This window comes from Pangasianodon hypophthalmus, chromosome 27 (genome assembly GCF_027358585.1).
Source record: "Pangasianodon hypophthalmus isolate fPanHyp1 chromosome 27, fPanHyp1.pri, whole genome shotgun sequence".
NCBI classification, from domain to species: Eukaryota; Metazoa; Chordata; class Actinopteri; order Siluriformes; family Pangasiidae; genus Pangasianodon; species Pangasianodon hypophthalmus.
In genome coordinates this window covers 14805531-14818889 of record NC_069736.1, presented here as the reverse complement: position 1 = coordinate 14818889, position 13359 = coordinate 14805531, and the positions used below count along the sequence as shown (strand labels likewise).

The 13359-nt window shown below is 38.6% G+C and overlaps 1 protein-coding gene across 2 annotated transcripts in view; it reads left to right on the top strand.

The window, feature by feature from the left end:
- Positions 1 to 2244: 2244 nt before the first annotated feature.
- rasa4 (RAS p21 protein activator 4) overlaps positions 2245 to 13359 on the top strand; it is a 32051-nt gene continuing 20936 nt past the window's right edge. The window contains exons 1-4 of one of the 2 annotated variants that reach the window (XR_008301125.1): positions 2245 to 2493; positions 6554 to 6610; positions 9837 to 9950; positions 10188 to 10249. Coding sequence is in view for 1 of the 2 variants with exons in the window: in XM_026922374.3 (XP_026778175.1) it covers positions 2429 to 2493; positions 6554 to 6610; positions 9837 to 9950; positions 10188 to 10249 (298 nt within the window). In the remaining variant the exon portion in view is untranslated. The remainder of the gene's footprint in view (positions 2494 to 6553; positions 6611 to 9836; positions 9951 to 10187; positions 10250 to 13359) is intronic. The other variant, XM_026922374.3, reaches the window with a different exon arrangement.

Below are 13359 nucleotides of genomic sequence, written 5' to 3'. Positions count from 1 at the left end.
ACAGAAAGGTTCCTGTTATACCATGCTGTTATTTTCTATTATACCACAATGCTGCTGAATTTTCACTTCTGACTGGTCAGAAGGTGTTGATTAATTTTCTATAAACAGCAGTTTTGACAGTAGTTGGATTGCAAGATTTATATTAATGCACTCATTCTAATACGTTATCATTTCTATAGTAACAGCTAATTCACAGGGACTTTTATATAATCTACTACTACTAGATTTTATTTATAACACGCTTTTCAGTGACCTAAAGTGACCTAATGCTTACAAAAGTTAATACAGACTTAAATGCAGATTAACGTTAACAAAGCAAAGGAAACAATTGCTAATAATGAACAGATTTAAAAATAAAAAAAGTTATTTAACAAAGAAAAAATGTAACTCTTGATGTGGTGAAATATTCTGTAATGAGATGTTTATTTAATATTTTTTTGGAAGGAGTCTCCAGTGTCAGCACTTTGTAAGTTTTCCACCACTGGAAAGTCTTCAGAACCAACAATCTAGGTATAGCTTGTCAATCTTGCAGCTATTGTTTTTTTTTTTAATGTTAATTTGTGTTATATAGTTTGTAAGGCGCAAGATAAAATTAACACATACAGTGAGGTCCATAAATATTTGGACATTGGAGCTGAAATTAAATAATGACTATAAAAGCTCCAAGTGCAGACTTTCAGCTTTCAGCCACATATAAAAAGTGCCTATACTGTTCCCCAGATTTGGATGCAAAGCCCATCAAATTAAAGCTGAAAGTCTGCACTTATTTAATTTCAACCAGTGCTCAAAGTGGGCCGGTACTCACCCAAAGTGGGCCGGGTTCACAGTACCCACATTTCTACATTTTACTCTTTGGCATACCGTGACTTTTTCCTTGCGTACCGGCACTTCTCACAAGCTACCAGTACTCTTTTCTGCCCTCTCCATATCAGGTTCTGGGCAATTCATAATTACCTTTCATAAACTACATTACCCAGGGGGCACTACGTGACACTCACCTGTTCCCGTTCTCTCGACAAGTCTCAAGATAAATAACGTTAATGCTAGACAAGTGTTATGTAACATAATGTATTGCTAGTCTAAGTAACGTAACGTTAATGCTAAGTAACATTAATGCCAATAACGTTGGCCTGGCTCCAAAAGGGCACAAAGAGAACGTGTGAGTCAGACAATGACACAAACACACATACCTAATATAATAATAATAATAAAACTGATAATATATAGTATCATACAGCTATTACATTATAAAATTATTCTATATTATTATTCTATATTATAAAATTAATAGCTTAGCAAACGGTTGTCCCTTTGAGTAAATAAATTTATGTTGTGAACATCAGTGATATCTGCTAGTATATTTTATTCATTGTAGAAAATCAGAATGTAATACTTAATGATCACTGGCCAATACACGCGCCAGCATGTGAATAAGGGGAGTACTGGCACGTTTTTTCCACTCAAGCACTTATTTCAACTCCAATATACAGTGGTAGACAGCTGAAATAACAATAACTTTTTCCATACGCAAATATTTATGGACCTAACTGTAAATAAATTTTTAAAAAACCACAAAGTGCAAAATCGTCAGTTCTGAAGACTTGCATGTGGCGGAAAACTTACCGCCTGTTAATGCTGACACTATAAAATTAAATCAATAAATCTCCTTACACAAAGCTTCACAATTTCAATGATTATACAGTACGTTTTAGTCCACTTATGTGAAGCGACCGTCATTTAAGTCCCGGCGTAAGTTGTTACTATACGAACGCTAATGAATTAGAATGAGCGCATTAATATAAGCGTGTTATTCGCCTTGGAGCCGGAACTACTGTCAGAGCTGCTGTAAGAGAATTCAACATACTGTAGAGATACAGACAGTATACAAACTTAAACAGTGTTATTGTTGGAATTTAAGTCAGTTATCAGTCAATTATTATTAAAATAGCAGGACTTTATGTTAAGGCAACCTGACAGAAAAGACGAGTCACTCCTGTGGAGAGTATGGAGATATCAAAGACTGCCACGCCCTCCCTCAGTGTTGCCAAATGGAGCTTTTTTAAAAATCGAGTCGGTCTATTTCAAATTTTACTTGCTTGTGAAATGTTGTTGAGTGTGTTTTTATGTGTCAAAGGAGGCGCTTCGGCTGATATTAAACTGAACGAACGAGTGTTTTAAAATGGGATTAAGGGTGAGGGATTCATTCCATTCTGGCAACCCGGATCTTCACTTGCATTTTGCACGCGCACGGAGCGTGTCGTCCTGAGGTAAATCTGTCTGTGCTGACCAGCGCGCGCGTGTATGTGTGTGCCAGCTGTGTGTCAGCTGCTTGACTGATATGAGTTGTGTAGATATTTGCCATGTTTACAATATCACCTGTTAGTGTATCCAAACACGCCGAGCTGTGAGAGCTGGTACACCGGTACAGATGGCCAAGAGGAACACTCTCTTCATCCGTATTGTGGAAGGCAAAAATTTGCCCATCAAAGATATGTGAGTAACAGTTTCATGTCATTTCAGGGGAGAATTCAGGGATTTGTGTTTGAATCTTGGGGGAAAGTTCATCAAGGCTCACTGTGGGGGAAATATCACTTTTTTTTTTTTAAAGGATTTTTGTTTTGTACAGGCTGTGATGAAGGTTAAAATGTCAAGATTAATCATTTATATTTCATTCTCAAGATCAGAAAATATTGCTTTATAATGACCATGTTGTGCTATCCATTTTTTATGTATATATATATATATATATATATATATATTATGTCATTACATTTGACATGTATCAGAATGTACTATTATAACAATGTTATATTGCATTAAGAATATTTCTTTGCACAAAAATTCACGAAATAGAGCTCCCACTGGGGGGGCATGGTGGTTTAGTGGTGTTGCCTCACACCTCTGGGGCTGGGGCTTTGATTCCTGTTCTCCCCATGCATCGGGGGTACTCCGGTTTCCTCCCCCAGTCCAAAGGCGTGTGTTATAGGCTGGTTTGCATTTCCAAATTGCCCAGAGTGTGTTTGTAATTGTGCCCTGCATTGAGTTGGTACCCTGTCCAGGGTGTCCCCTGGGATAGACTCCAGGTTACCCTGCAACCCTCTGTAGGATAAGCAGTACAGAAAATGCATGGAGATCCCAGTGTTGCTGTTTAAAAATATTTATTAAATATTTTATAGGGTTAATCTTGACATCTTAACCATCATCACAGACTGAATAAAACCAAAATCCTTTTTTTTCTTGTAACATATTAGTTTTTTTTAAAAGAAAAACCATATCCATCCATAAATTGCTCTTTAATCACTCCAAAACCAATTTCATATCAGTTACCAAAATGTCCTGTCCTTTGCCAGAAACTGTCCTATTTTGCTTTATATTTTCTACAGGGAAATAGCTGTATACTGTATTAAATGGTGGGCAATGAATTATTACAGTCCATATTGATAAACGTGGAACTAGAAATGTAAAAAATTCCTGGTTAAAGATGTAAATTCCCTTCATTTTTCAATTTTATTTATTTAATACCCACGGATAAAAAGTTTTCATAAAATAACCTAGATTTTGTTCTGAATCATTTTTTAGCTTTAAAAAAACATCATGTACGGTTCATAGTTATTGTCAAGCATGATAATAATGTGTCTCTTGAATACAGCACGATGGATGGAGCTTAATTCCTCTTAATGGAGTGTGCTCAGCGAGTGCATTTTTCATGGGAACTGTTTGGTATTAACATGTGAGTCACTAAACATTTGCTCCAGGTGACACGATGATAAAAAGTCAAGCGTGTTCCCTGGATAGTGCTGCCCATTTATCTCTGGCAGGTCTTTGAACCAGAATTGAAACAAGAGCTTTTTTTTTGACTTGATCTCATGGGTATTAGTTATGAAACCCATCTTCGCCCACAGCCTCAGGCAGTGTCTTTCCATGTTGCGTTAAACAAAGATCCGCTTCACAGTTGTACATATGAGGCTCCATTAGTTAGAAATTTCTGCTGCCCACTGACCCACTGTGCTGAAGATTTGGAAAGATTTTGAGAATGTCCTAGTTTTTGTTTTCTTGTTTGTAGGCTTGGTGAAGTTCCACCATGTGTGTGTGTGTGTGTGTGTGTGTGTGTATGCTGGCGCTGAGGGACAGATGTCGTGTGGAGTGTTTACACTGACACTGTGGTGACTTTGCCAAGCGGAGCGGCGACAGATTGCATCCGAGCGGCTTCACCAACAGCCCTTACACACACCCTGCACTTGGGAATATGAGAATAAATGCTGTTCCATCTGCAGAATTATTTCAAAGAAAAGAGCAGTTGTATTTAAAAGGACTTGAGCGATCAAAGTCCTGCATTTGTCTTTATGAGTCATGTGCTTATTATGCATTAGCAATAATTTCTGTGAGACCATTTGAAAATTTCAGTTGTGCATCATTTGAGCGACAGTGCGTATTTTCATTCTGAAATATAGCTATTGTAGTTAATGCAGTTTCCTATCCTGGCCTGCTGGGGTTTAGTATTAGTTGACCTTCTATGAGCAGACGGATCAAATAGTCTCACACGGCATTTAAAAAGTTCAGTGGTTGGCTTTGTTACAGGACGGGTGTCTGCACTTTGTCATCCTTAAGACTATCCAGAGGGGCATTCCAAAAGAGAGCGTGTGAGCGAGAGAGAGTGTGTGTTTGTGTGTATGGTTAGGGGGGTGAGTGTGTTAGGGTAGTGTGTGTTTTTATATGTTTCTGGGGACCAATTTTTTTTTTTAAATTTTTTATTTTTTAACAAAAGCAGCATCTTGTATTTAAAAAAAAAAAAACTAAAAGAGCCTAATGGGTATCTTTTGGTTACTGAGGTTAAGATTAGGGTTAGATTTAGTTAATTAATGTAGGCATTAATTAATTAGATGCAATAATAAAGACGTCAGTGGGAAGTCCTCACAAGGATTGTAAGACAAACGTGTGTGTGTGTGTGTGTTTGTGTGTGTGTGTGCGCACACAACCTTCGCTATCATCTTTCTGCAGGTACTGTGCAGACGAACGCGTGTGGTTCAACTGCCGAGCCATGCAGCTGTCTGATGTAGCACCTGAGTCTGACAGACAGTTTTTCACCCTTACACTGATAACAATAGGCAGAGATGAATCACCTTATCCACTGGCACATTCCCCCTTATTAAACACACACACATACATACACACACAGCAATAGTGAATGCTAGCACCTCTGGCAGTCATTACTCCCTTGACGAAGGTCTTGATGCTGTCAACAGCACTCCCTCTATATGTACCTCGCATTAGTTATGAAAAGACTGCTGCTCCAGGTCTCTAATTACTCTGATTAGATTTGCAAGTGTGCCACTTCTGGAGTGAAAAAACAACACACAGATAGACCGAGGGGTTTTGATTGACTTGACTAATAATACCCAGCGAACAACAACAACACCAGAGATGATGTGATTTAGCAGGAGAAAGTCTGTATGTTGTGTTAATGGTTTAATTATTGGAATTTCTTTGCAAGTGATTAGTGCTGTAGCATTACCTGTATACAAAATACATGCTATACATTATGTATATGGCCCTTTCCCAAAACATTGAAATATTCCAGTTTTGAAAGACCTAAAATATAGACATAAAAGATACAAAATACTTTGAGGTACACCCCCAGTGACAAGCATTTCTACCTTAAATCCTTATTTTACTCCCTTTTTGGGTTAATTTAGATTTTGAGAAAATGACTTTAGTTGTTTTGGGAAAAAGATAAATGTTTTACTGGTCATCACACGCAACATCTGAGTAATGACACATCCTGTTTGTGATACCATCAGTGCTTGGTTTTTAAACCCATTTTCGTTAATTACTCAGTGACTGGTCTGCTTTGTTGACATAACCAAAGGACTTCACCAAAGGAAGAGAACTGTAGTGCGTAGGGTGCGGTTTAGGATGTGTGATTTCAAAATAACGAACCTCCCTTTTTTGGGATGTGTGACATTAAAGCACGTTTTTTTGACTGAGCAGTCAGACACATCTATCAATTTATCTGTCTGTGTCTCTGTCTGTCTGTCAGGCCACTTGGTTGTAACTCGGTCTATGTGTATATCTTGACTGGAGGCTGCTTTGAACTGATGCTCTCCAAAGGCTTCACTAGGGACTCCTTCACGTAGGCGTAGCCTTTGGCATAGGCTTTGACACACCAAAGGATTCACGTCTCTACCTGTGGCACATAGGATGAAAGAGCAATAGGAGCAGGAAAGAAAAGCAATCCCAGTTTTTGTGTTAAGATGTTCATTACAGGTCTGCAAATAAAGGCTGTATTTTGTCTTCATTGCATGCAAGCGTGGGTTGCCTAGAGCATTTTTGTCTTAAATATCCAATGAACATTGTGTCACCTGCCAGTCTGATAACAATGGGACCTAGTTATTAGCTGAATTAGCCTAATATACAAAATCTAGCTTATTTTATGAAAACATTTTGGCTATGTTTTAAATCAATTCATCCCTATTTGAAAAGTTATGGATATTTACATCTTTAACCAACTAGAGTTTTCATTCTGCAATAACAGCTATTATTAATCGTCTTGTAGAACCGGAAGCAGTGACCCATACTGCATCGTGAGAATTGACAACGAGGCCATTATAAGGTACAGTATGACTGATTTTCTTCTTTCCCCAGGATCATGTTTGGACCCTTCTTCATCTCCCCTTAGATGATTAGTGTAGATTTAAAAGGCTCTCTGCACCAAAGCTCATTTTCATTCTAGTCTTCGTAATTGAAATCCTGACTGTTATTTGCACAGAATAAACTGCTGAGAGCAGCGGTGCAGAAAACAGCAGATGCTGTGATTGGTTGTGCTGTGCCTGTGATGAAATATCGCTTTATCGCTTTCTCAATGACGTCTCAACCCCCTGTGTTATATCGAGACCCCGGGTACGGCCTCCACAAATCAAAATGAATCACGCTTCATGCTGAAAAGTCCATTAAGGGGGTGTCATTGCATCAGTATCAGCATTGAATGACTCAAATGCTGCTTATGTTTCTCATTTCAATAGCCTATAAATGGGATTCTTTCATGTCCTGTAATTAAAAATGGTGAAATGACATTCTGTGGTGACACTGAGACACTGTTGAGTAATGAGAGCGCTTAGTCATGAGTTTAAATGTGCGTATGAATCACAAAACACACGGCATTCCACTGAAACCAAGAGACGACTATTTTTTCCAGGCTTCGTGTTTACACTGGCATTCCAGACCAGAGTACACTGCAGGAAAACACAGAAATCTCTGGTTAATGGTTTACTAGCTGAATTGTCTTCATGTATTCCCAATCATTAAGTGTTTATTGAGATCTTATCATCACTTCAGTTATTGGTTTCTCTGTGTTGCCAAGGTTTGTTAAGTATCTGGTCAAGTTATTGCACACCAGGTTTGTTTTGGAGTCAGTTTTACCTTTGCCCTGTGTGTTTGTTAAGGGTAAATATTAAGGGCAAGAAAATACTTTTTAGGATTTTGAAGAATACTTTACATTCGCATTATGGAAATAAGGTAAATTCATACTTTTACAGACAAGCATTTCCTCAGTGAATAAGTAACATATTTTTTTTTTTAACCACTAAAGTAAATTTTCCAGTTTTGACAAAAAGTGGTGCCCTGTGTGTGTGGAGTTTGCATGTTCTCCCCGTGCTTCAGGGGTTTCCTCCCCCAGTCCAAAGACATGCGTTGTAGGCTGATTGGCATTTCCATATTGTCCGTAGTGTGTGAATAGCACCCTGTCCATGGTGTCCACCACCTTGCGCCCTGAGCTCCTGGGATAGGCTCCAGGCTCCCCTGCGACACTGTGTAGGATAAGCAGTATGGAAAATGGATGGATGGATTATAGTTCCATTTTAATACCTATTGTAATGGGCTATAAGAGGCTGGACGCATAAACTTAGTGCAGTTATTATTGGGGCAAATCCAGAAATCATCATCACTTCCATACCAGTGGGCAGGAGAAAGGTAGACAAGGTAATACAAGGCAACTCCATGGTAATAAATCTAAGACTAACAGGCTTTGGTCAAAACTGATAAAAACAAAACAAGGAACTTGGCAAATGTGAGGAACTAAGGCTTAGAATTAAAAGGCAACAGAACAAGAAGACATGGCAACAAAGGAAAACACAGAATAATGATTTGTAATTTACTGAGTCTTGCCCATAAACTGCATAATAACTCACAATACTATTTATAATTTTCCATTTTGCTCTTTAGTCATACTGATTCTAACTAGGGAGTAGATCTGCTATTCAGTGGATCTACACTATATGGCCAAAAGTTTGTGGACACCTGACCATCACACCCATGTATGGGCCTTTCCCAAGCAGTTGCCACAAAGTTGAAGGCACACAATTGTATAGAATGTCTTTTCATGCTGTAGCGTTACAATTTCCCTTGACTGGAACTCTTCCAGCATGACAATGTTCCTGTGCGAAAAGCAAGCTCCATGAAGACATGTTTTGCCAAGTTTGGTGTGAAAGAACTCGAGTGGCCTGCACAGAGCCCTGACCTCAACCCTATGATGAATTGGACTACACCCCAGTCCTCCTTGCCTGACATCAGTGACTGACCTCACAAAAACTCTTGTTGCTGAATGGGAACATACCCCCACAGGTGGAAAGCCTTCCTAGAAGAGTGGAGGTTATTATAACAGTAAAGAGGGGCTATCTGGAATGAGATGTTCAAAAAGTACATATGAATGAGATGATCAGGTGTCCACAAACCTTTGGTCATGTAGTGTACTTTGTAAACAGTAGATAGTAATAAAATCATTAGCTAAACTTTTAGCTAGCCATCTTAAGTTAGGACAGCTGTGGAAATGTTCAGTGTCTGAATAAAAAACTTTATTTATAATTCAGGATTTGGCTTTATAGTTGCCTGTGAGTTGTATTGCAATTGCAAGGAAAACCTTGAAACAAGCCTTTACTCCATACCAGCTCCAAAAGACCTCACTCCCAAATGACCTTCAAACGATCCCACTCTCAAAACTTTGCCTTTTAAGGAAAAGGGGCAGACCTGAGCAGGTCAGTTCGGGCTAGGGGTGGAGCCTATTTCTGGGCTAGAAAATATAAACAAAAGCCTGAAACAAAGAAGGTAGCTAGATCCATTACATGGCAATCTCATGTTTTAAGTTTATGTTAAATTATTTAATTTTTACATGTGCTATAACACTTTTAAAATTACAAACTGCACCATTAATGCGTGTAAGGAAAGGCTTTATTTTTTGGAGTAAACCCTTAGAAAAAAGGATTTTTTTGGACAATTTCCTGAAGGGGTTCTATTTGCAACCATTTCTCAATGGGAAACCCTCAGTGGTAGAGTTCTATAAGAGGACAAAGTAAACCAAAGACCCCTTTAGGGGTCTAGATTTGACCTTTTCTAATAGTATAGTGAATTAAGTATGTGTTTCTATTTCGTTCTGGGTGTTTTATTAAAACTGTGCAAAATGTTTATGAAAGAAAATGGCCCAGTTAGATCTGTCATAGCCCAAAGTAATTCAGAATAATTAAAAAGTTTAGATTATATGTTCAGCTACTGTAATGATAAAAGTTACATCAACGATTACATCTTTAGTCATGTAATTTGTAAGCAGTAATAGTTTAAGTTCCTTATCTCACACTGGTGATACTTACTAAAAAGTGTAAACCCAACAATGCTAACATTTATAACTATAAGAGAAAGATTTTTGGCACCAGTTAGTACTTAAAACATAAAATTGTGCAAACTGGTAACTATTCTTAGCAATTTTAACTTGTTTTAAAGTGCTTCATTGTCAAGATTGTTTTTATACCTTTCCTCAAGATTGTTTTTACACCTTTACCTTTATACCTTAGGACAGCAACAATATGGAAGACGCTGTCCCCTTTCTGGGGAGAGGAATACAATGTCCATGTTCCACCTTCCTTTCACAACGTGTCCTTGTATGTGATGGATGAGGACAATCTCAGGTCAGGGTCTTAATGTGCGTCACACACACAAACACTGCCATGTCCTCTCCACTTTACCACTTTAACAGATAGTTTGTTTCATCGTTTTCATTCATAATGTGCTAATAATGGGCAATTCATATACTAATTGCTAATTGCTAATTAGCGTCTCTACACTGTGTATACTGTATATGTGACCTAGATATAAATTAATACTGTGAGTACGCTCACATGATTTTTGATCTGGCTTGATTCCAGCCGTGATGACGTCATCGGAAAAGTTTCGATTAGCAAAGAGGCACTCAGTGTCAAACCACAAGGTAAGGCACTTCCTATGGAGATTTTTTTTCTCTAGACGTTTCCTCTGAGCTGCTGTTTATCATAACACTGATATTGACAGTAATCTCAAAATCACCCACAATGACTTGGTAGGTCACATGAGTCCAGGTTTCCATCACTACATCACAAGTCTTTTGCAAATTCATCCAAAGACTACAGAATACAAGAAGTCAAGGGTTTATTTCACTTCCCTGAGTTGACAGGAATACTTCCTCCTGTCTAAGCTGGGTTTTTCCACTACATGGTAGACATGCACGATATGGAAAAATGGCATTTTGGTGATTATATTGTTATATCATTTGATTGCAAAATGCCTCACATTACTTATTTATTTATTTGAAATAGATTTGATTGGATTTTTTTAATATTTCATTTTGCTCAAGGCAGCAACTAGATAGGCAGCATCTAGTCCCTAGATGGCAATTGTAGAGTAATCAACATTAAACAATTAGCAGCTTTATATTTATAGAAATGTGTCCCTATAATGTTATATAATATACGTATTGAAATTACATGGTAAAAGATTGGCCTTCATTGTTTTGTTCAGTTCATGTGGTTGCCATGGTTCCTCAAATCCCCCACACAAGATCGTCTGAAACTCTTTGTTAATTGATAAAGGTATCATGTGAATGTCAGTATTTAAAGAGCCAATGGATGAAACTCAACATGGAGGCAGGCCAGGCAAGGACCTGACCTAACTGTAGTACCCACAGTGACCACCCCATTCACCACCCTTTATAGTTATTGTGGCCATGGACTCCACCAAGTATGTTCAGAACCCTGACATTGCCCTTGCATTAAAACTGTAATTCTCTGAGAAATCTCTGAGTTTGCTAAATAGCTAACTAGCTAACCTTGGCTATCTTGCTCCACTCAGAGTATGCATGCCTGCATTCATACAACAAGTCTCATGCAGTTGAAAATAACTACGATCCAAATAATCAATTTGAATTGGATTGGTTGTAATTTGCAACATAGAAATCAGATTTGCCCTGATGTCTAAACAAATCCACAGAGGTCTTAGAACTCAAATCAACAGCGTAGGTCATGCCTATTGTTTTTGCATGAGCATCAGTTGTTTATAGTTCTATATCCGAGCCTCTGTCTTCTGAGAGAAGCAGACCTCTGAAGTGCGTAAACTTCAAATAGTTTAGTAACAGAGTTCCACCAGGAGGCTTTAGGCTGTCAGGGCTGACTCATGCAGGGGCAGGGCTCGAGCCTGCAACTGATGTTCAGGAGGCTAAAGACAGAGGCGACTGAGTCACAGAGCGCTGTGGGGGCCGACATTATCTCAAGTAGAGGAGAACCTTATTCGTTACATGCTTGGGCAAAGATTTGCTTCGCTTGACCCTGCGTCAGAACATGGGACCAACAGGGCAAAGATCCTGTGATGGGGATATGGTCTAAAGTATTTGATTGCTCTCTGTTAATTTACAGTTATATATATTATATATACTATATTATATATTTACAGTTTGTGTGTGTGTGTGTGTGTGTGTGTGTGTCCATGTCCAGAAACTCAAGTTCCTGTTGTTTTCTCAATCTTGTCATTCGAATACAAGCCTCCAGCTGAAACCCTTATCACGACCAGTGGAAATGTAATGCAAATTGGAGCCTGTTAGTCGATCGCACATTGCATTAGTCCCTTTAAGCCTCAGTCATTATACTGGTGAACTCTTGATGCGACATGGTAAAAAAGTGGCCTGCATTGTTTTGTTCAGATCATGTGGTTGCCATGGTTCCTGAAATCCTCCTCACAAACACATCTGAAATCTCTAAGGTTGATTAAAAGACATTTTGTCAATTGTTATAGGGATTATGTGGATGCCAGTGTTGAAAGAGCCAATACTGTAGTAACAATGAAGTAAGGAAGGAAACACAATAGGGCATGCTGTAATAATCAATGACTTTTTATCCATTTAAAGTTATGTTCAATTTTGTGGAAGACAAATTAGTTCCCGCTGTCACTTAAGTGATAATGATTGTTCCTCATCAGCCTCTCTTTCTCTCTCTCAATGTTAATAAGATAAAAATGCAGCTTGTTGCATTACCGAAAAACCACAAAGCTTAAAGTCCTCCATCCTGAAGATTTTCCCATAGTGGAAAACTTTAAGGAACAGCTTTACCTCTGACTGTTACAAAGCCCTGACACTGGAGACTCCTTCCAAATAATGTTAAACAAGTGCTTTTTTTTTTTTACAGAAAATTTCACCATATCAGTAATTGCAAATGGATTTTATTTTAAGTGCAGATGTTATAATAGAAATGATAATTTATTAGAAGATTAATGAACACATTCTGACCAATCAGAATCAAGAATTCTGTGGTATAACTAACAATACACTGTATCTGGCACCTATAAGCAGTGTTATCTCTCATATACAGTCATAGGTTCTTTTATACTGATCTCACTTTGAAGTTCTCCTTCATCTATATTCAGAGATGCAGCCCATATCCAGCTAGGAAATCTGACTCTTTCCAATCACATTCAAGCCACGTTTGTATGTGGTGCCAAATTTGATTAAAATCTCATTTCTGGACATGTGCCTCAGTTTGACCACCATTACTTGTGTACGTGTAATGCAAATCAGAGCCTGTTCTACATCGCATTAGCCCTGATGGTGCATTTAAGCACCAGCCATTTATATGCACGCCCTCTACTCCTTGCTCTCTCCATGGAGCGAGACAGCTTCTGTACTCTCTTTTTCTCCCACGGCACGCCGATACGACTTAATGAGAAGGCCGTGTTGAGGGGGGCATAGAAATAGCAGCACGCTCCCTACGCCGCAGTTGACAGGGTGTGAATATGTTGCCCAGCTGGAGGCTAGCAAATGACTGGAGCACATCTCCAGGAAGCTAACCTTTTTTGGAGTGAGACCTGAAAATGGTAGACCTGAAAGCACACATAATGGCTGTTCTAATAGGTTAAGCCTGCACCTGTTTTGCCACCTATAGAGACGCCTACAGAAACACTGATGTGAGCAGTAACCCAGTTTATCTGGTAGCTTATGTAAAGCTCTGACATATGCTACAATAATCAGTGGCCTGACTGACTGCAGTCAGGAATAGTAGTGATAATGAAAAGTGATGT